Source organism: Polypterus senegalus, chromosome 14, assembly GCF_016835505.1.
Source record: "Polypterus senegalus isolate Bchr_013 chromosome 14, ASM1683550v1, whole genome shotgun sequence".
NCBI lineage: Eukaryota > Metazoa > Chordata > Cladistia > Polypteriformes > Polypteridae > Polypterus > Polypterus senegalus.
In genome coordinates, this window is record NC_053167.1 from 129883114 (window position 1) to 129906320 (window position 23207).

General features: G+C 37.2%; 1 protein-coding gene across 1 annotated transcript in view; it reads right to left on the reverse strand.

Moving 5' to 3' along the window:
• cachd1 (cache domain containing 1) overlaps positions 1-23207 on the reverse strand; it is a 247090-nt gene that overhangs the window by 64387 nt on the left and 159496 nt on the right. The window contains exons 4-8 of the mRNA XM_039736092.1: positions 21607-21713; positions 6599-6725; positions 4529-4673; positions 1631-1847; positions 24-173 (exon numbers count right to left, since the gene is read on the reverse strand). Of these exons, the coding sequence (XP_039592026.1) occupies positions 24-173; positions 1631-1847; positions 4529-4673; positions 6599-6725; positions 21607-21713 (746 nt within the window). The remainder of the gene's footprint in view (positions 1-23; positions 174-1630; positions 1848-4528; positions 4674-6598; positions 6726-21606; positions 21714-23207) is intronic.

Sequence of the window (23207 nt, forward strand, 5' to 3'; positions counted from 1 at the left end):
TTCTCTTTAAAGAAGCACCTTACCATTCATCAGTGCATAGGTAAGAATCATGACAGAGTTGTTCAAGTAGCCATTCTCCTCACTGATGACATCTAGCGTCACTTTCTTGTCTTGTTCTGAGGAGTCCCGTGATGTGCTACCGGATGACAGGTACACTATCACCATGTCTATATCTGCAAGGACAACAAGAAATAAAAAATTTCAACCTATGGTATATGTAAGAAAAGCTACTTTAATATTGGGCTTTTTTTTTGTTGGTGATATCAAGTTTGATTCCTGGATAAGAAGGCAACATGTTGAAGTGTTATTACCACATCCAACTGTTTCTTAATAACATTTTACCAAAAAAGCAACAGAGAAATAGGTACTATAATTTCCCATGTTTTCAACAGCATGATTCAGAATTGTCCCCACAAGAGTCTAGGCTGGTATATGCAAGAGTATATCTTTGGACAGACTGATGCCTCATCTAGACATGATCCATGCCAATGCTGCCATGATATGCACTCACTCTCTCTCTCCCTGGAACCCTAAATATGTTAGCTAGAATTACTTTCACTTTTTATTTATTTATATTTTAAACAGGAGAGATCATTTGCTCAGGATTTCCATAAAGTTGTATAGTCCATGCTAGTTAGTTACACATGCAATTTTAAAAGTGTTAAAACAACTAAAAAAAAGTGTGAAAAATAAAGGTGTCATTGTGCAAAATGGACCAGAAACTAGGACACAGAATTAAGCTCTACACTAAGACAGTGCTCATCCCAGGCCCATGATTCTTTTGTTATCTTAGGAATTTGGTTTAAGTTCAGGTATTCATAAAAAGATATTGACCATAGCAACAAACTTGTTTGGAATATATATGAAATGATTCATAAAAGTTTGCTACATGTTGTGTAATAACATCATGTGGGAGATAATACACTGCTAAAAAAAGTGAGGCAGCAGTCCTTTGATGAACAGCAGAGAATATAAGCCTAGAACATGCGATCAGTAAGGCAGCAGCATTAATCTCCGCGTTACTGTGCTCCCCACCTGTGTAGCTTCTTGTATCAGAAACAGTCAGGGTTTGCTAGATCCTAATTAACCTCTTGGTGAAAAGCAAAAAGATTCCTTTGCTCAAATGGAGAATCATTTCTTGGTCACAGGCTGCCTGTTTTGTATACCAGTTTTCATAAAAACAAAAAAAATTACTTATTTCAGGTTGAAACTTTTTTTCCTCTCTTTCTACTCAAAGTGTAAAATCTTGAGCGGCACTGTGATGCTTTAAGCTCCTTCATATAGCAGAAATAAACAAAGTCTGGCTTCTGCACCTGCGTCTGTCTGGGACAAATTCCAAACCTACAATCTGGCACGAAATCCTGAACCAAACATAATGAGCATCCTTTGTCTGCTGTAGAGCATTACGAAAAAATTTGCATGTTTTCAAATAATGACTAGGAAATTGCAACAGCACATTTTTTGTACAGTTAAATGCGAACCTGGGGCATGGACCTTATTAGATATATTCTACAGTTTACACGTGGATGAAAAATAAATTGCACAACCGCCCATAATAAAGTAATACAAACTTTCTACAAGGTGAAGATTTACACAGGTGTGTTTAAAAGAACAAAAGAGAATGGCATACTTGACTGAAGCCTAGTCCCATTGTTCGTGTTTCTGATGAGCTGAAAAGCCTTCTGGAAACCAACAGCATGCTGAGTGGGACTGTCAGAAGATTTAATGCTGTTTACAAAGGTGGACATCTTGCGTTTAGTCTCGCTGGTGGCTGGAGAGAGGTATGTTTTGTAACACTGGTCTAAGGAGCAAGTCCGCACAGTGTCCGCTACAGCCAACAGAGAAATCTACAACATAAAAAACAAAAAGGAAAAATGTGTCAACTTGTGCAGGAGCTATGGCGATTATAATCATCCGTCTGAAAAAGCCACAGGTAAGTGAGTTGTCATTTAAAATCATCTACTTAAAACCTCTTTGGCTTCGCATTCACTTAACCTATTTCACCTTGCCAATGGCACTACAGTTCACTCAAGTCAGACTCTTCATTCCAGATTATTCTCATGTCAGTCCTCTCTAACTCTTTTTAATGTTTCGCCTTTGTTGGCATATCACTGTACAATCTTTAGCACAGCTTTAATACACATGCACCATTCAATGCCAGAATTGCTATATTAGAAGTCTGTATGAGGAAGTTGGGAGTGATATAGAATTAAGTGAGGGTATATGTAAGCACTGGAAAGAAGGGGAATGAGTCAGTAGGAGTAAAAGCGAGTCCATGTGCTTAAATAAGAGGGAAGTTGGTGAGAGTGTGCGACTGCAAGGAGCAGAGGTAGTGAAGGTAGAAACACTTGGGTTCAACCATCCAAAGCAATAAACAGTGTGGCAGCGAGGTAAAGAAGAGAGTACAGGCAGGGTGGACTGGATGGAGAAGAGAGACAGGAGTGATTTGCGACAGAAGAATAACTGCAAAAGTGAAAGGGTAGGTCTATAGGACAGTAGTGAGACCAGCCATGTAATATGGTTTGGAGACAGTGGCACTGATGAAAACACAGGAGGGAGAGCTGGAATTGGCAGCATTGAAGATGCTAGTACGATTTTTGCTCAGAGTAATGAGGGTAGACAGGATTAAAAATGAGTATATTAGATGGACAACACAGGTACGACTGTTCAGTGAAAAAGTGAGAGGCGCGAGATTGAGATGGTTTGGGCACGTGCAGAGGAGAGATGACGGGTACATCTGGTAAAGAAAGGAAGGAAATGCCAGTTAAGAGGAAAAGAGGAAGGTCAAAAAAGAAAAGGCTTATGGATGTGGCGAGGGAGGACATGAAGGCAGTTGTTGTGGCAGAAAGCTATGTAAAAGACAGGTACAGATGGAGATGGAAAATCTGTTGTGGTGACTCCTAAATGGGAGCAGCTGAAGGAATAAGTAGTTCTGAAGCCTATCCTTGTGTCGCTTTGGCTTTGCAAGTTATTTGGACACTGCATCAGGTTTTCCTTCCCAGATTTCCCTGAATTTTACCACATTCATTTTACCCAGACAAGTCTTCTAGGGCCTGCTGCAGAGAAGCACATCCACAGTATGATATTGCCACCAGTCTGATGAACAAAAAGCTTAATTATGGTCTCATCAGACCAGGGAACTTTCCTCCAGTTCAATTCAGAATGTCCCATGTGGTTTCTGGCCAATTCTCTGCATTTGTTGTTTTAAACACTGGCTATCTTTTTGCCACTTTTCCATAAAGCTGTAACTGGCAAAGCTGCTGAACACAGATACTGTCTGCTCACTCTCTCTCCACTCTAAGTCATTCAAAATTGTGGCTCCTTTAGAGTCCTCAAAGGTATCTTGGTGGCCTCCCTTCCTTTCTTTCAACTTTTTTCACATAGCCTGCTCCAGCAGATTTAAAGCTTTGCTTTCTCTCTTCATTTCTAAATGACTGATTTATCTGGACTCCAAGGGATAATCAGTGACTTGTATATTTTTGTATGCACCCCCTCAGTTGTGCTTTTCAATTACCACTTCAGGTTTGCTTGGAGAGCTCTTTGGCCTTCATTGTGTAGATTAGGCCACCATACGGACTTACCACAAGCTGATCTTTACACAGTATTTAGAATACGATTAAGTGAAACACCAGACAGATGATCTTCATGAACTAATTATTTGACTTCTGAAACTAACTGGCTTCACCAGTGATAACTTAAGGGAGTCAATCAATCAATCAATCAACATTTATTTATATAGCACATATTCATACAAAAAAATGTAGCTCAAAGTGCTTTACAAAATGTCATATTGGAGTCATATTGGAGGGGATGAATATTTACATTATCAATTCATTTTCTGAAAATAGAGGGTCATGATCTCTTGATCGGTGTCAAAAAAACAAATTAAATCCACTGGGATTCAAAGCTGTGTAACAATTAAATGGGAAAGCTTCCAAGGGATGCATGGTTATATGCCATGTCTAAGACTATAAATTACATGCAGATATCAATGGTCATCTTCCACTATTCTTCTAATTATTGTAGCAAAGACCTAGCATACTGTTCACCTATAAAACATTCACTGATTCCTTTGAATATGAAATTTAACTAGACACAGTCAGTCAGTGCCTTCCAACCCAACAACCCTTGCAATAATTCAAATCTTTCAGAATTTTAGGCCACATCTCTTCCACCCCATTGCTCATACCACAATGGAGCTTTGAAATCACTACTGCAATTCCAATCATGGAGGAAATGGATCCAATTCCCAACCAATGTTTTCACAACTTTCTCTTTAGAGTAGGGATATCACTGGTTTTGCTTGAAGTACTCTTCGCAACTCAGCAATAGTGGGGGTCAAAACCTTCCTAAGTTGACAAAATCGATGCAGGAAATCATCTAAGAAAGAATTCAAATTATTCAGAAGGCTGAAACAAAAACAACCAACCTCAAAGGGAAAAGAATGGAGTGAGAAGAAAGAGCATACGGAGAATAAGAAAGAGGCAGAAATCCCGAAGAATTGAAAAATAAACGGATTTATACTCACTTTGTCATGTTCATCAATAGCATTCAGAATGACATGGGCAGCATCTTTAGCAATCTGAAGCTGATTTTCACTAGCCGAACTGCCGTGGTCGACAATAACAACAATATACTTGGACTGAGGCCTTACTGCAGATACATATACTGGCCTGGAATACAAACAAACCAGAATGAAAAGTCACATCAACCAAAACACCAACTCCCTGTTATCTTGCAAGCTGCTGGCTTCTTGGTCCTTTCATTGACAACACTTTCTCTCTGCAGTCACCTCATTTAAAGGCAAAAGCTGTTTAATCCTTGTCGCCCACTCCTTGCTGATAAAAGAACTAAGCTCTGGAGCTTATCTGTAAGAAAGCAGAACAGCTGGCTGCACTCCTGCAAGCATTCAGGATGATTCAATAATCATAGCGATGTATCGGTTTAATTAGCTTCTTAGAACCTGCCAGGACCAAATCACCTCTTGAAAATCATGCCCAACTTGGCTACACTAGAATATATTAAAAATCTCTTTCCCATTCTCGACCCTCATGAATTCTTTAGCTTTGTACATATCTGCAAGCAATTTTCTTCCATAAGTAAAAATGTAGGTCATGTTAGGATCAACTAATTTTGTTCCTAGATTTAATCAGGATATTATCTTTGCATTTAAGCCTCAAATTACTCCAAGATATTAGCTCAATTTTAAATTCTGGGTTCACCCTGATTATTTGTCTTAAAGCCCCAAAGGGATGTTTAATATATCTAAGGAAATGGCAAGGATGAAAAGAAAATATAATTTGTTTGTAGATATGCCAAAACCTGCATATTCCTTTATATATGTTATGTTTTAGCCAAGGTTTTTTTTCTTTAGCTTATGTTTATTTTCTTTCTATTGAAATTTGTGTTGTTTTTGGATTATTATTTTTTTGTGTTGTTTTTATGTAATGTGTATTCATTTTTAATTAATAATGTTATGTTTACTTAGCATTTATATACTGCATAATTATGTTTGTTAATAACATTTTTTGTGTTCTATGATGTCACTTCTGAGGGCCCACCCCCAGCCTTTATACGGAGGTTGAGGAGAGAAAGTCCTTCAGTGCTGCACTGACAGTTGGGTTGTTGTGGATTGTGAATAATTACTATAAGCACTTCTCTTGTATTTTGTTGTTCTTGCAGATTCAAGTCTTTTGTGAATTTTATTTTCTTAAGTTTTTTGATTAAATTCTTGACTTAACATAATTAATTAGTTTGTCAATTTAAACCAGAGGTTTTCAATTACCTTTTCCCTCTTAAAAGGCACTTTTGTACATTTAAAAGTATTTTGAACTTTTAAAAGCCTGTGCCCCATCTTGGGCACGTGCAGGCACTGAAGCTGGCCATTTGAGTTTGGGGCTGGGCTGCCTAGGGTGAGGCCGATTTTTGTCAGATTCACTTATGTCCTGGTCTAGTGCTGGGATGCCTATTAACCCTTTTAGCAAAGTTGTACTACTGCTGCATCACTACATCATCATTTGAAAGTTATAATCCTAACAATTTTGCAACCAGTTTTGCTTGCATTTTAAACATGGTTTACTTCTCCTTAGTATATTTATTACATTATTACAGCCATGAGGAAAAACAAGAGTATATAACTGGGTAGCACCCTTTGGTACTAACCAAGAAATCTCAAAAGTAAGTATGTATGTTGACACTGGCATGGTGACATTTATGGCTGCTTTATCCAAATACTTATGCAACAAATACACCCAACAGTAAAACACAGACATCTAAAACAATGACTGTACAGTATACTTCTCTATTTTGCACAAGGTTTTAACTAAAGTTTTCCACATACCTACTGTAGGAGCTTTGTAAGCTTAGCTGACACAATCAACACCATTCAACAAGTTCAGTGATATACAATGAACAGAAAACCTTTTTTTTTAGTACTATCTGTTAATCATTATACATGTATATTTGATAGCCTTGTTTTACCTCATTTTAAAACAGTACTTTGTAACTTATCTTGATCTTAAACCTTGAAAACTCTCCTCAAAAAAGCATTATAGCTATAGATGACAAATGAGGCTCTCTTAATAGAGCAATGCCATACCTGCTGCGGTGCTCATAGGTGCCTTTACAACGAAACTTGTGAGCAGGAAACACTGTGAAGATGCCTTCTTCTGAGCTGAAATACTGCCACTTAATCCCAGGATTTGATTTGAGATTGTCAGCAAGCACTAAAATGTAAAATAAGAGAAAGAAAAGTTATAAGAGAAACACAAAACATAAATAATCACTATTCATCTGACTGGAAATGTGCATGAATATAAAAAAAATACATAAATCTACTAATCCTGTCCAATGTCTAGTTAATAATAAAGGAAAATCTAAAAGCGACAAAGATTTTTTAAGCAGATTCCCAAACCCAGATACAACATTGTGAAGCTGTAAATTTATATCTGTGGTATTAAAGGTTGGCATAACCAAAAAACCACACACTTTTTTCTAAAACTAGATACAGAAACAATGAAGAAACTGAGTCAATAGATACCTTTGTGAACTCTTCAGAATTTTTCCTATTGCTCTAAATATGACATAAAAAAGAGTGAAAGGGAAGGTCTAAAGGATGGTAGTGAGACCAGCTGTGTTATATGAGTTGGAGACGGTGGCACAGGAGACAAAGCTGGAGGTAGCAGAGTTAAAGATGCTAAGATTAGCATTGGGTGTGACGAGGATGGACAGGATTAGAAATGAGGACATGAGAGTCAGTTTAAAGATGGACGGTTGGGAGACAAAGTCAGAGAGGCGAGCGTGCGTTGGTTTGGACATGTGCTGGGTATATTGGGAAAAGGATGCTAAGAATAGAGCTGCCGAGCAAGAGAAGAGAGGAAGGCCTAAGTGAAGTTTTATGGATATGGTGAGAGACGACATGCAGGTGATGGGTGTAACAGAACAAGATGAAGAGCACAGAAAGATATGGAAGAAGATGATCTGCTGTGGCAACCCCTAACGGGAGCAGCCAAAAGAAGAAGAAGCAGCTGTAAATGACATAAAATGTGATTACCTAATATTGGAGAACCCAATCAAACAAATGACAAAAAAACATACTTGTTCATTTATTTATTGAGGAAAATGATCCCATGTGATATATTTGTGAGTGTAAAGTTTTCACAAGCACCACTGAATACAGCTTTAATTTAGCTTAGGTTTATGCTTAGCAATGTTTCAAATAATGTACAGTAGATAACACGCTGAATAATCTGGAGAAGATACTGATATTATGACTGATGCAGTAGATTTAATGTTCCCATTTCAAATAGGCAGTGTGGACTAGAAGCTCAAGGCTTACACTGGTTACATGTCTGCCACTGGAGTGTCAAGTCAACTTCTACAGCTTACTTTATACACAGTGCCGTTGGAGAGTGTTCACTAAAGAAAGGTGCCAAATGATGAAGTTTAATCAGCGTATCTAAAGCTTACATTTTTGCAGTTTGTTCTTTATGGAAGCTACAGTGTTACCTTAAGAATCTATGTAGGTTTCATTTTTTGCAGCACATGGGCAAGTCTACCCAACAGTACCACTTCACAGTGTAGGAGAGAGGAAGAAAAAAATAATGAAAGTATTTTAATCAGTAGGTGTTGCAAATGATTTTTTAAACCAAGTTTATAGATTCAAACATAAGAATATTTTATCTTCACTGCCCACCTATCCTTATTGCTGTTGGATAACACAACCACTGCTTTTGCTACATCTTGGAGTGCACACAAGTACAGAGTGGTGGATATAAAGTTCAAGGACACTGGAAACCCAAACCTAACTGAAATAATAAAGGAGCAAATAGAATGCAAGGTGCAGTATACCCTGGAATGATACATGGAGCACGCAGACAGTCCTGTGCTGTTCCTTCAAATATCCGTGACCTGATTTTTGTATGAATTTGCCATGAAAAATGTCCATGAATGTGAATGTTTTTTCAAATGCATAATGCTTTATTACTTACTTCATAGAAAATCATTTTAAACATATTAATACTCTCACAGAGAAGGAATATCATTGTACTTTTAATCACAAAACACAATTTAAACAAAACTAATCATGTACGTAGAAAAGTGGGAACTAAAAGCAGCAAGTTCTACCACTCAGCTCCACAGCTAGCTAGCTGCTGTTCAAGCTGCTCACCACAGAAAGAGCTTATAGTGTGGCTGAGGGCACTGCTGGTTACGTTCTCGGATATGTGTTCACAAAATGACTGAAGATAATGATAAGGTACATTCTGTAGCATACTTTAGTATTTATGACAGCTGCTAAATATTCGTTTTCATCAAAACTAGTTAGCTCTGCTCACCTGTACAAATGGAAATCAGTAGATGAAATCCAGTTGAACAAAGAAACTTGTGCTTTTTGTGACCCATGACCCATCTACATGCAGTAAATCCAATCAAGCAGTTTAGCCAAAACTCATTCTGCAAGCATTTTGGACAAGACATGTGCCTACTTTGGATAGGAAAGTAAACTACCACTGGGTGCACAAAACACACTAAAAATAGGCTGATATGAAGCTGTCCAAAATCCCAACACGCGTGTCTCTGGGTCTTGATCTTATCAGATTAAAAGCGTTCTGGTGATATTTTGCAACGGTTTCATGTTTATTTTTTTATTTTGTGTTTTCTGTTATTTGCTGTGTTTTCATGTCATTTTAACATCTATGGAAGTTTCCAAACGTAGAATATTTAAGAGCTGGGGGTTGCAGCACATTATTTTTAACAGCTTACCTAAAAAAATAAAGACTCTGTAAAAGTAAGTAATAAAATGTTTTTAGGTATTTTGCATATATTGAGAAAAGCCACATATTTGGGTTGCTATGTCTGTCAAACTCAAGGCCTGCAGACTGGATCCAGGCCTTAAACCTTTTTAATGAGGCCCACCATCAATATTCAAAACATGTTACATGCAGCTCACAATGACTATTCGCTTTCTGAAAGACCCCTTTTAACATGCATTTCAAATATCGACTGTATCAGTATATAATTTACATCTGCCAATAAAATGTGCCTTCAGTGTCCACTCAAATTTATATAACAACTTTACAGCTGCATTATCTAGTATTTCTCATCACTATCATTTATCAGCAATGCATAAGCCCTGCTCTCCATCATAGTCTGAAGGAGCTATCAGGTTTAACCTTCAGAATTGAACAGAGGTCTTAACTATTTTTTTTTTTTTTAAAACGTGATGTTTAAGAAAATTTAAAAAATTTGCCACAGACCGCTACACCTGTCCATCCATCCATTATCCAACCCACTATATCCCAACTACAGGGTCACGGGGGGTCTGCTGGAGCCAACACAGGGCGCAAGGCAGGAAACAAACCCTGGCCAGGGCGCCAGCCCACCACAGGGCACACAAACACACACACCAGGGACAGTTTAGAATCGCCAATGCACCTGACCTGTCTTTGGACTGTGGGAGGAAACCGGAGCACCCAGAGGAAACCCACTCAGACATGGGGAGAACATACAAACTCCATGCAGGGCAGACTCGGGAAGTGAACCAGGGTCTCCTAACTGCGAGGCCCACTATAACTAACAAAAACAAATTGTAAAATCACTTGAATTGGAATCTCTTATCTATGACAGCTATTGAGCCTCCACAAGCCTTTTGGAGTATGTATTAAACTACATAATACTGGAAAGTGCTGCTAAATTACATGTATTTAATGTAGTTTATTAAATCATTCAGACAGATAGATAGATAGATACTTTATTAATCCCAAGGGGAAATTAACATAATCCAGCAGCAGTATACCGATATAAAAAACAATATTAAATTAAACAGTAATAAAAATGCATGTAAAAGGCAGACAATAACTTTAAATAATGTTAGCATTTACTCCCCCGGGTAGAATTGAAGAGTCGCATAGTGTGGGGGAGGAACGATCTCCTCAGTCTGTCAGTGGAGCAGGACGGTGACAAAAGTCTGTCACTGAAGCTACTCCTCTGCCTGGAGATGACACTGTTCAGTGGATGCAGTGGATTCTTCATGATTGACAGGAGTTTGCTTAATGCCCGTCGCTCTGCCACAGATGTTAAACTGTCCAACTTTACTCCTACAATAGAGCCTGTCTTCTTAACAAGTTTGTCCAGGCGTGAGGCGTCTTTCATCTTTATGCTGCCTCCCCAGCACACCACCACATAGAAGAGGGCACTCGCCACAACCGTCTGGTAGAACATCTGCATCATCTTATTGCAGATGAAGGACGCCAACCTTCTAAGAAAGTATAGTCGGCTCTGACCTTTCTTACACAGAGCATCGGTATTGGCAGTCCAGTCCAATTTGTCATCCAGCTGCACTCCCAGATATTTATAGGTCTGCACCCTCTGCACAGTCACCTCTGATGATCACATTATCATCATATGACTCATTGTTACAGAAACATTTAATAAAAAAGTAATCACTGACTGATGAACTAAAAATTTAAAATGCTTCAACTTCATAATCAAATATGACATTAAATGCACTTGAAAGTTATGCAATATGTATATTTTATAACTTGTGTGTATTTAAGAGTTACAGATTACTAACTAAGCATGCAATACTCCATTTCCATCCTTCTAATGAAGGTTTACCCGATCATCTGATCCTTGCTTGTTCCAAGACTAATTCTGCTAATCTGTGTAATGGTTTCAAATCTCAGATACCCAAGAAAAAGAAAGTACACTTCTAATTTGGAAAAATAAAACTTACCAGTCACAGTTGAGGATAAAACTGATGGGATACCAATACAGGGTAAACAAGCAAAACACACGCAGTGACAACAGTGACCAGGTCAGAAATGAAAGGTTAGACCACTCAACATTTGATAAAGTAGTGCTGACTACGGTGTCCCATCATGCCACCAACATTTTACGTAAATTACAATGAGCTATTATAGCAAGAGAACCACTGCTACCAAAGGGAGAGTTTACAAAAAAAACTTGTGTCAGCATGCATGAAATGGGACATAGCATTCTCATCCTCAAAAATGAACCTAATCACTTTCAGGTTAGAACGGGCGAAAGCGCATTTTGGCAACATTGGGCACATAACACAGACCAAATCTGGACAAAGAGCCAAGTCCACAAGGCTAATTTCCAAATCCCAATTAACACTGCATGCACATCTTTGGGGATGTTGAAGGAAAACTGAAGCAACAGGTTGAATATTCACACATACTTGGAGAACATGGATACTCCACACAGATAACCACCAGGTGTGATATTCAAAGCCAGGATGCAGGCTCCATGAGGCTGCAGTGTTAACTGCTGCACTATTTTTCAGTCTGTTTGTTTCTTTTAGTCATACTTTTGAACACTGCATCATCTTCGCTCCCAATCATTGCCTTACATTTCAAATTTTTTTTTTGTTTCCTCCTGAACTGAATTGGTAGGTTTATCTATAGTGTGCAATTGCCTGGTTACCGAAATTTCACTTTGACACAACTATCCAGATACTGCCTTCCAATGAAGTGCACAAAACGTTTAAAGGACAATGGCTCAAAACAGAAGAAGGGACACTTAAAAGTTCAGAATTTCTTACAAATTAGAGCCACCTTTTATTTCTGTGTTTTCCATTTCTTAGAATTCAATAGGTTGTAATGACTTTATCTTAGTTAACAGTGAGGTCTTTCTCTAAGGGCAAAATCACTAGATTACAGAGTTGTTCATGTTCATATAGAAGTTTACCTTTGGACTTCAATGAAACAATGCCTGTAAAAACTCCGTTCATTTATTTTCCGGAAATATTAAATCAGCAGTAAAACTCTTTGGAATATATCCAACATTGTTTGGGCAGATGACTGCAGAATGAAACACTGTTAAACTGTGTCAGCGGACCCAACTTGACCTACTCCACTTGAATGGCACTGCCCAACTGCTTTTCAGATACCTACACAGACACAGGGACATCTTCTCCTGGATGCTGGGTTGCAGCTCACTTCATAAGTGGAAAAAGCTGTGCATGGTTGATAAACCTTTTTTTTTTTAAAGCGGGTAATGGCTGATAACCATAACAAGTGAAGACAAAAAGTGAACCCTTACAGACATTATAACTACGTTCCATGTCATTATGTAATTAACCACCTACATGACCATCACACAAATATTGCACATTTTTTCCAGAATCAATAATGGCAATAATAACCATAACCCATATAGAACAGTATTCCTGATTAGATGACTTTGCATCTTAAAATGTAACAACTTTTCCATGTACCAATAAGGGTAACACAAGATACTGTACCTATCAACCACAAATACAACATTTGCCTCAGCACTTCATGAATTGACTTTTGATACAGAACCTTGTTCATCCATTATTAAACCTGCTTAATCCAGTTCTAGTCGGTAGGAGTCTGCCTAACCCTGTAGCCCCCCACAGTAATTTGATAAATATGTCAGAGTGTGTATGTTGTTTAATTGATTATTGTAGGGATGTTGAAGAAAAAGAATTACTGCTGTCTTCATGTTGTTTGTTTGTTTTGAGGTTTAACTTGAATGAGACCCAACTAATGATGTTACAGCAGTAAAGCATTTTGAATAGCTAAGCCATTTCTAATCAAAGGAGTTACTAAGCACTGGATATGCTGCATTCTGAATGACTTAATATAACAGCACAAATCCAGATAAATAAATAAAAATGCAAAGTTGACATTATGTAATCACATACATATTTAAAGAAAGAAACAAATCGATGAAATTAGGCAAGTGGTCTAAATCGTGCCAGAACCCTTAATATACTAATATAGTAAGGCTAAAGTAGAATCCAGATACGGAAAGAACATATAAAAATTAAAGTAGAGGAGACCATTCGCTCCATTTAGCTTTTCTTCATTTACCTAATAGTTAACAGGCCCATGTGCTTCATTCAGATACTTTTTAAATGCTGTCAGGGTTTCTGCTTTAACTCCATGATTTCATGAGGTTTTTGTGTGAAGAAGCTATCTTCCATCTTGAAGTGACACTGAGTAAGTGATATGCTAATTAGTTGAAAGAATTACAAACAGTAGTTCTCAAGAAGCTGTGTTGGGCATTTCAATTTCAAACCTGAAACAAAGGTTCACACAAAGAACAATATGTAGCTTAACTAAGAAACAGAAGTTTATTATGTAGAAGACAGCAGAATCCGCCGGTGATTATAGGCTTGAAATGAACAAAAAACATAATCCACTTCAGGTTTTCCTGGCACACAATCCAAAAACAGTGATTTTTCATGTCATGTCTACAAATTTCACTTAATATCTTAATAGTTCTCTCTTAATTGTATCTTGTATTGTACCTGCTTACGTTGTTTTGCTCTACTTTGTATGTTTAAACTTTGTAACACACTCTGTAATGTTGCTCATTTGAATACTCGACCAACATTTCATAACAAACACCTTTATGTGAGAACGACTATTCAGAGCTGCGCCCACATTAACTAAACTGCAGGTTAATACCTCTATAAAAAAACTAAGTAACTGCTCCACCAGCTATTTTAGCAGCACTGTACTTTTTTTCCCTTTCAATAAGTCCCATCTGCCCAGAATGAGACATAATGAGGGGGTTTATAGCAAGCATTTTCAAGTCTAGTGGTGAACAGCACATCATTCAGGTTCAACAAGGCTTCAAACAAATAAGACACAATTTACTAACATTCAAGTAAAGCACACCTACTTCTACAACCCCCTGAGAACAAATCTAGTACAGCATATCATGATCTTGAATGTGAGCTAAGAAAACCTACACTACACCTCAGGCTCAGATATAGCCTGGATTCACTTCCTGGCATCATTTTCAAGTTCCTCGGCTTAACACTGGTTTACATGAGCTCTGCCTTTTGTTTCAGATGTATGCTTAATTCTTTTGATATTTATGATTCTCAATACTGAAAACTTTTCAGGCTGTGTGTGTGCACATCATCTAATGGGGGATATCATCCTGAAACAGGGTACAGTGAAGATGAAGAAGAAGGGATGTGTTATACAGAAGTTAACCCAACAAACTTGAAATGTAGGACAAAAACAAATCTTCAACATTGCGTACCAGTATAACATTCACACATACGTTTTAAATACTGTACATAAGTAGAAAAGGTGGAATGAAAACAGACTGGAAGAATTCCAGTATTTTTTTTCTCTAGGGATTTTATTGCAGAATAACTGCAAGAGCACACAGCATAGCCAGGAGGCTTATAGGTAATTAACCCACATATGTGAAGCATAAATATTTACCCAGTATTAAGTTACACCATGCAATGTTACCTGATCCTGTGGTCAAAAGAAATAAATCAAACTCAGAGAAAGTCAACATGCAGCAAAGTCAAAAACTCAAAATCTTTCTTTCATTTGTTTTTGATCCATCATTTTATGCAGTGACCTTTTTCGTAACAGGATGATGGGGAGTAAAGGTCTGTCCCAACATAAGAACCTGTCCACGATGGGATGACAGTCCATATCATATTTATTAGATTAAAAACAAACAAAAAACATTTTAATATGTAATGTTTAATGTGTCTGTAACTAATGCACATAATATTGTTGAGAGCTAGACAGTTCCTAAATATCAGAATTCCACAGTTACTCAAATATTCCTACTAGACTTAGGAAACACTTCAAACCCCAGGTAGTCACAAACAGAGCAACAAAGTATCTTTATAAATAAAAAATTTGTTTTTACAAAAAAGCTCTTTAAAAAAAAGTGCAATTTAAAACATATAATTGCACTGTCAGATACATATATACATTTTTTACAGTCTGTCCTTTGCTATTTAAAAGTCTAATTAACGACTCCCCTCCAGGTAACAGCTGCTGAGTTGACTTGTATATTTCATGCAGGTAACAGTGCTGATGGTGTGCAAAAGCTGCACTATGATGTTTGTTTTTCATATTTAATTGTTTGTGTAATTGTTAGTGCTTTTGGTATGTTCAAACCATACGTATTGGTTTTCCCAAGTATCACAGCACCTGGTGGCCATTGGGTATTGTTTTTGTTACACAAAACTGTTCAACAGACTAACTTGAATAATCAAATATGCATAGGCAAAAGATTACTAAAGCTTTTAATTGTGATTGAACTTTTTCATCAAACCACAGCCCTACTAATTATTTAACACAGTTTAAATGTGTAAGTCTACATCTAATTGAACATAAGGAATGTTTATTGTTACCAAGTCATACTACATTAACAGCCCTACTTGCACTTATCACTCTAAAAGGAAATCAGGCAAAAGTATATATTGTATGCCTCTTAAGTAAATCTACATACTGTATACTAGTAGCTAGGACTGCAACGATTAGTCGATGTAATCGACGTCGTCGACAAAAAAAAATCGTCAACACGGATTTTTTTTTTATTGTCGACGCGTCATAAACAGAACCTTCAATAGAGGCTCCAGTCACAAAGAACCACATTGGTTTTTGTAACTGCAATGCACTACATGAACATCGGGGGGCAGTATCATTTGTTATTCTTTGTCAAGACTGCACACAGTCCTACCAACGAAGAACGAGGTCTGAGGAGAAGAATGTAGTGGAAAATAAACGTGGTTGCAATGGCGAGTCGGATGGGGGATGGAAAAAAATTGAGACAGAAACTTTCTAAAGTGTGGGAGCACTTCATCAAAAAAAAAAAAAAAAAAAAAAAGTTGAATGCAGATTATGCAAAGCGGAGTTTTCTTTTCACGGCAGCACCACTGCGATGCATGAGTATCTAAACGCAAGCATCCTGGAGCTGTGATGCTGTCGTCTCTCGAGAGGTAAGTTTAAGCGAGTAAAGTTAGTGTCACATGTTAACGTTGATGTTTGTACTATAATGTGTATATCAAGGTTTTGACAATCATATTTAACCCTTAAACCGACACATACTTGGGGAATAAAGTACCCATGGACGCCAAATACTTTTTAGCTGCAGTTTTTAAGTAAACATCACAATTCACAAAGAAAATGTGAAATTTTAACGGAACACATTTTTTTCCAAGCAAAGAGCATCACAATTACTGCAACACTGATCATTTTACACACTGCAAATGATCTGTAAAAACTATAAAAAACCACTGCAACAATCTATTACTATATGTTCAAGGTGCAACTGAAGCCAATTGATGAAATTCAGTAAATCACAGAGCCAACTGCGCTTGAACTGGCTGCATGCAAACACACAGAAGTAAACGCTGATGATTGCAGGCTCGTCTAGTGCAGCGGCTCAATCCCAGAGACATTGGCGCTGTAGTTCTGCCAGGGCCGGCAGTGCTCATGAGCTGGCTGCTCAACGAATGTATGGCATTGACTGATCAGCTCCGGCGTGCTTCCAAATTGCTCTGTGAAGCAAATATAGCTGGTTGCGGGGCTCAATGAATGTACTTCGCCGAATATACTCGCCCCCCGCATGCTGGCAGATTGCACCGAGACACGACTACAGCCGGTTGCAGCATTCAATGAATATACATCGCCGAATATACTCGGCTCCAGCGTGCTGGGAAATTGCACTGAGAAACAGCTTTAGCCGGTTGCGGAGTACAATGAATGTACGTCGCCGAATGTATGTTACCGTATATACTCGGCTTCGGTGTGCTTCCAAATTGCTCTGTAAACTGACTCTAGCCGGTTGCGCCAGTTTAAGGATTAAGTGAATAGAATTTCAGTTATGTTTGCTAACATGATTGGAGCTATAGTAAACGAGCGATTAGTTGTAGCTGAGCCGTCTTTTTTCTTTTTCTTCTTTTTTCGTATAATATTTGAGTTTATATGAATTGTAAACCATCTCTAACTAATATTAGGTAACTTGTGTTTTGGAGTATATTAGTAATTAGCTTACATATTTTAGTCCACTGCACTGCAATCAGAAATATATGAACTGAATCTTTTATAAACTGTACATTATTGTTTTGTTTTATTTTATTTGTATTGAAGCTTTATTTAAACTTTTGGACTTTAAGACACACCAGTGGCCATTTTTGTTTAAGTTAAATCCACTTTTTTTGTTCAAAGACTACGTGCACTTTAGTCTGTATTGTTTAATGTATTTCTTTTTTTATTGTGATGGTCACACTAATATAAAATATCCGATTATTTTCAAATTCATATGTTTCACTGGTTTTATTTTAATTTGATTATTATTAATTTTAATTGTGTTAATGCAGAGACGTCAGGGTGACATTCACAAGTGGACAGATGTGAGCAGATGAGGTAAGACGTGCACTGAAGCCCAGAACAGGATGTGCAACCACAGGTCGCAGGCATCAAAATAGTCAGGCATGAAATAATCGTGACTAATCTGGAAAAAAAAATTTAACGATTAGTCGACTACCAAAATAATCATTAGTTGCAGCCCTATCAGCAGCATGATGGAGGATATTATAATCGATTTCTTCTTATACGCTTCACTCCCATCCAGAAGTACACCAAATACCACTGTTACTAGATTAGAAGTGACTGTGACACCAAGGCTATTTCAGACGTACGTAAAGATCTTTTTCCAAAATGATGTTACCTTAGTGCATTCCCAAAACATATGGCCTGCTGATGCTGGAGGTTGATGTCAGTCCTCAGAAGTTGCCCTGGGCACATTTCAGACAATTTTAAATAAGTTGTGTGTGATTGATGAGACTTTCAGTTGATTTATAGAATTCCTGGCACATATAGAACTAGAGTGTATTCTTTGTATGGATGAGTTAAACTCCTTTTCTGAAATGCTAACTGAATGGTCCACTCTTTATCAAGACTAACCAGTATTGCCATATATATACTGTATATGGATATACATGTGAGGTGTGAAAAACTGGGTAGGTTTCCTTTAATTTGTATATAGGAGGAAAAAAGTGTGAAACTTCAAAAATTTAAATTTCAATCATAATTACTCATAAGATGCAAATATGGGGTCTATATAAAGATCTCTAAGTGTCTTAATCTATAACATTTTCCATGGAATAAATGCTGAGTAAGTTTGAGAAGGTTGAAAAAGGTGATTATCCTGAATAGGAACAACCGATAGGAGCTTCTCTGCCTTCAAAAGCATCCAACATAGGTTCCATATTTTAAGTAATTGCAAAACGACTGGATTAGTATTGATTGGCACACAGAACAGTGCATGCAAGTAAGATTTAGAATAAGATTTATTTTCCTTTGCAAAGCAGGTTTGTTTGACTCTTTTGAATCTTCATTTACTTAAACAGAATGATTCAACTTCTTCTGTCTATCCACATCATACCCCGAAGTCTAAGAATCGATATAGTTGCTTTCATTCTGCTAGATTTAAAACTTTCACACATGTTAAGCAATAAAGACCAAAACTGACCACAATACTCCCGACTGGGCTGGACATGAGCATTGCATAACTTAAGTGTAACTTCCTTGGATATGTACTCAACATAAAATATTACGTAGCTCAACAACAATAAGCGTGCTTAATCGATTCCATGCACTGTCTCACTTGTAAACAGTGATGAGTCCACTAAGGTCTTCTCATAAGGCATTCTTTCAAGTATTAGACTACTCATTGTCCAATCATATCTGAAATATTTACATTCTTTTTGTAAAATGGTGTATTTATCTTAAATTGCACCTGCCACATACAGTATCTTCAAGTTGGAATCTTGGCCAGGTTCAGTGGTAAGATTTCACAGCTGTAGAACATTTGTTATTACAACTAGGGGTAGTGTTACCTAAAGAGTTAACTACTCTGTTAATCACAATATGTTGTGACTATTTGCATACATTAAAAAAAAAAAGTCCTTACACTTGCTACCAAAAGACCACCACAATTTGACCAACATCACAACCTGTTGCATTCCGAGTTGAAGCCATTGTTGTACTCATCAACACGCCAAACTTGGAATTCAAACTTTCTGATTTGTTCAATAATCTGTCTTATGGTTTCTAAAGACTTGCAGACTGCCATTGTTGATCTCAATTCCCAAACATTTCAATTTAACCAACTAGCAAATCACTGGGCATATCTAATTACATGACTTTGTGCTGATTTTCCAACACAATCAAGCTTTACTTGACAACCAGTAGGCTGACAGAGCTGGTGCTGTTCAAAGGAATATCAGATATGGCAAGTTCATCTGCAACCTTATGCCTTTTATGTTTCCTTTTTCCATTCTGTCGTGGTACATAAAATATAAGACATCACACAGATGACCTTCTCTTTTGTTTGTGAGTTTCAAGACACCCACATTACTTATTCCACATCACTGGATTACATGCATTATCCATCTGGATTAGTATTCATTGTTTGTCAGCTCTCATACACAAAGAGCCCACCTTTACGACTAGCTTTTTTGATTTTGTCATTATAAGTCACAGACTAGTTGGAGTGAGTCGCTAGGTATTTTAAAGTATATGCCTGACCTTCACGTCAGTATGCTGCCGACTGCCTATGACTCATTATGATTATGAAAATGCAATGCTACAACTGAATATAGCTGGTCATTTAATCTGACATGGTCTTAACTAAAAAGGTTTTAGAAAATTATAAATATGTCCCCTACTAGTGAAAACACAATCTCCCCATGGTAAAGCCATTTAAATTCTTTAATATAATTGGCACTCATTAGGTATTGCTCAATCTTGTCTTTAATTAGTCTATTCATTTACTCATGATACATGCTAATGTAACTGGCATATAGTTGAGTTAAAAGGGTTGGCCTACTGAACTTTATCACACAATAGAACAATACTTTTTTAGGTTTTAAACTTTAGGAATTACCCCAGAATGGCCTTTGATATCTAATCACGAACTTCCTTGAGAAATCTCAGATAAATCCTACCTATACTTGGAGATTTATTCAATTTTAAGCATTTTAACCCTGGTAGTGCTTTCTGTAATCTCCAAATAAATGAGTACCTGTAGTTAATGGAAGGGTTTCAGCTTCTTCACATGTGTAGTCTTCAGGAAAAAGTGAATTAAAAACATCTGATTTTTCCTTTTCTGCATATTGTATTTCACCCTTTCTGCTTCTAATATTCTAAACCACCTTTGCTTTGACTGCTCTTTTATTACTAAAGCAAAGAAATGATCCTTGTGGGTCAGTTCTTTAAGTGATATTCTTCCCCAATTACCTCTTAATATTTTTTATGGCTTAACCTTTGGTCTCAATGTGCTAATTAATTCTGTAGTTAGTGCTGGAGCCGTTTTCTTTGTACACTTTATACAACTGCTTTTACCTTTTGCAATTTGTGTTAACTTTTCAGTGATGCATGGTACTGTACAATTCTCTTAGATTTACTAACATTCTATAAGTTTAGGAAGGTTTTGTTATGCTTTATATGTACCATAATTTAATGCCTCCCTCACTTCTATTAGATGTGCCTATACTTGAATTTTGTGCCAGTTCACCGCTTTGCTTAAAATTTGCCTTAAAAAAAACTAAATGTGACAGTTTAACTGCTTGAATACCTACTTGCTACAATGTAACTTTCAACACATCACATTTTCAAATCTACTGGATGTGGACCAGAGCTACACCAACATGAAACCTATCCCAGCAGCAGAGTTTGCAACGCAGCAGACAACCATGGATAGAACGCTGGCCTATCAGATTGCCTAGTCATGCGCCAAACACAGGGTAAACTTAAAATCTCCAATTGTCTAACAATTTTTATGACATGTGAAGAAAACAAGGTTGCCTGGAAATAAACCAACATACACAAATGGAGAACAAACAATGTTCAAATTAATCAAACCAGGCGCGAGATTAAAAAGAAGGAAACCGCTGCCACCACTGTTCAAGCAAGTCAATATCTGATAACATCTCCTGTTTCTGCACTCCTACATAGCTTTCCCAAATAATGTTTGGATACAAATTCCCTTAACTATAGCATCCTATCTTCAAATGCATTTTATTTACAGAACTAAATTCTAGATCTGAAACTGTCACATGCAGTGACCCTCAAGTAGGCTAAGTAACATGCTCAGGATGAGTTAATATTGGCAACAAAAGCTGTAAGTCATCATTCCTACTCCTTCACTAGTGTCATAGATTCTAATATTCACAGGCTACCCCCACACAGTCCCATGTAATGTAAATTTTAATTAAAACTTTTGTTTGAAGTAACCACTTCTCTGTACAACATGGCAGCAACAGCCTGAGAATGAACTAACCTGAGTTGAGGTCCCTTCCTGGATTAAATGCCCGGCTGTTCACTGTGGTTGACAGTCTGTCGCAGCTGACAGTTTTTGAAACATTCGTGTTGAAGTTGCCATCAAATCTAAAAATAAAAGACATGGGGGATGTTTAACCGGATCATATGCAGCAACATCAAATGACTATTTACAAAGTAAACCCTCAAAGTTTGTCATTAGTAAGAAAGAATTTTACAAGATATAGGATTCATACAGAAAAAGATTTTAAAAAAAATCTGGTCTTCTCCATTAACATTACCACTTCTCCATTAATTAATTAATGCATCCGTTGTTGTATTGTTGTATGGTATGAATGACAAAGTTCACTTTCTTACTCACTTAATTATGCAGTATCAAAGGCATTTAGGTAATTTGATTTTCATCTCAAACCTTAACCCAGTTTAGAAATATAAGATAGGGTCAAAATTTTAATTGTACTTTCCAGAATAATTCTTGAGGTGCCATTTTAAAGCATGTACAAGTTACAATCAATCCTCCTCCCAACTCTTCCCTTGGCACAGAGCGGAATTGGTCTGGCTTGTCTCCCAACACCAATGAACTAAACATGCATGTCTTGTACAAAGAATGCTCTTCAAGTAAGCTTTTTGCACTTGTCTGTCAGGTGCTCCATGCAGACTTCCTGGCATCACAGTATTATAAATCATGTCTCACCAGAGAGAGGTTCTCAGTCATTTTCTGAATAACCCAATACAAGGAATGTAAGAAAAAAAACAGTTAAGTGATCAATCAGTAATAAGCATGCTAATATACAAATCACACATTTTTCTTTGCATTATGATGTTACTTATACTGCTAGTACTACACTGCACTCATAAAGCACTACAGGAACTCTAACGTGTGAAAGAGTTAATGGATGTTACTGCCAGGAAACACAGTTGTTGAGAGTTTGTCGTTCTGTTAAATTCACTGATGTAACAATAACAATGGATAATGAAACTTTTGCTTCACAAACACGCATCTTAAAGATTTCGGCCGAATGATCACAAAAATCCTATCACACTCCAATTTAATGCAATTTCCTATTTCTTATGATTTCCTCTGATATAAGTATACATATACAGCACAACAACTGGCACATCTACTGTACGTTGATTTAAAAGTTGGGGTATCTGAGCTTCAGTGCCACAAGTACTATGAATGAGACAGTGTTGCTAAATAGTCCCACTACATTAAAAACAACTGGCTGCTCCAGGGCAGAAAAGCATGGCACATGGCACACTTGTTAACCAAACAAGGATACTTTTGCCTGCTCTTTATACAATACTTGGACTGATGAAAAATTTTGTAAAAGTGATTAACACAGAAGATGAAGAATTTCGATATTTGAGACAAATGTTTCCATGAATAACTGATGCTAAGATTAACGAAGGCATTTTAGTTGGTCCACAAATCAGACGTGTAATCAATGACATGTGGTTTGAATATTGGCTAGTGGGGCCAGAGGAAATCACATGGAAGGTATTCAGGGATGCTGCCGAGAATTTTCTTGGCAACTAGAATGTGCCAAACTATGTCCAGCTGGTTGACAACATGTTTCAAACATTCAAAACCATGCAACA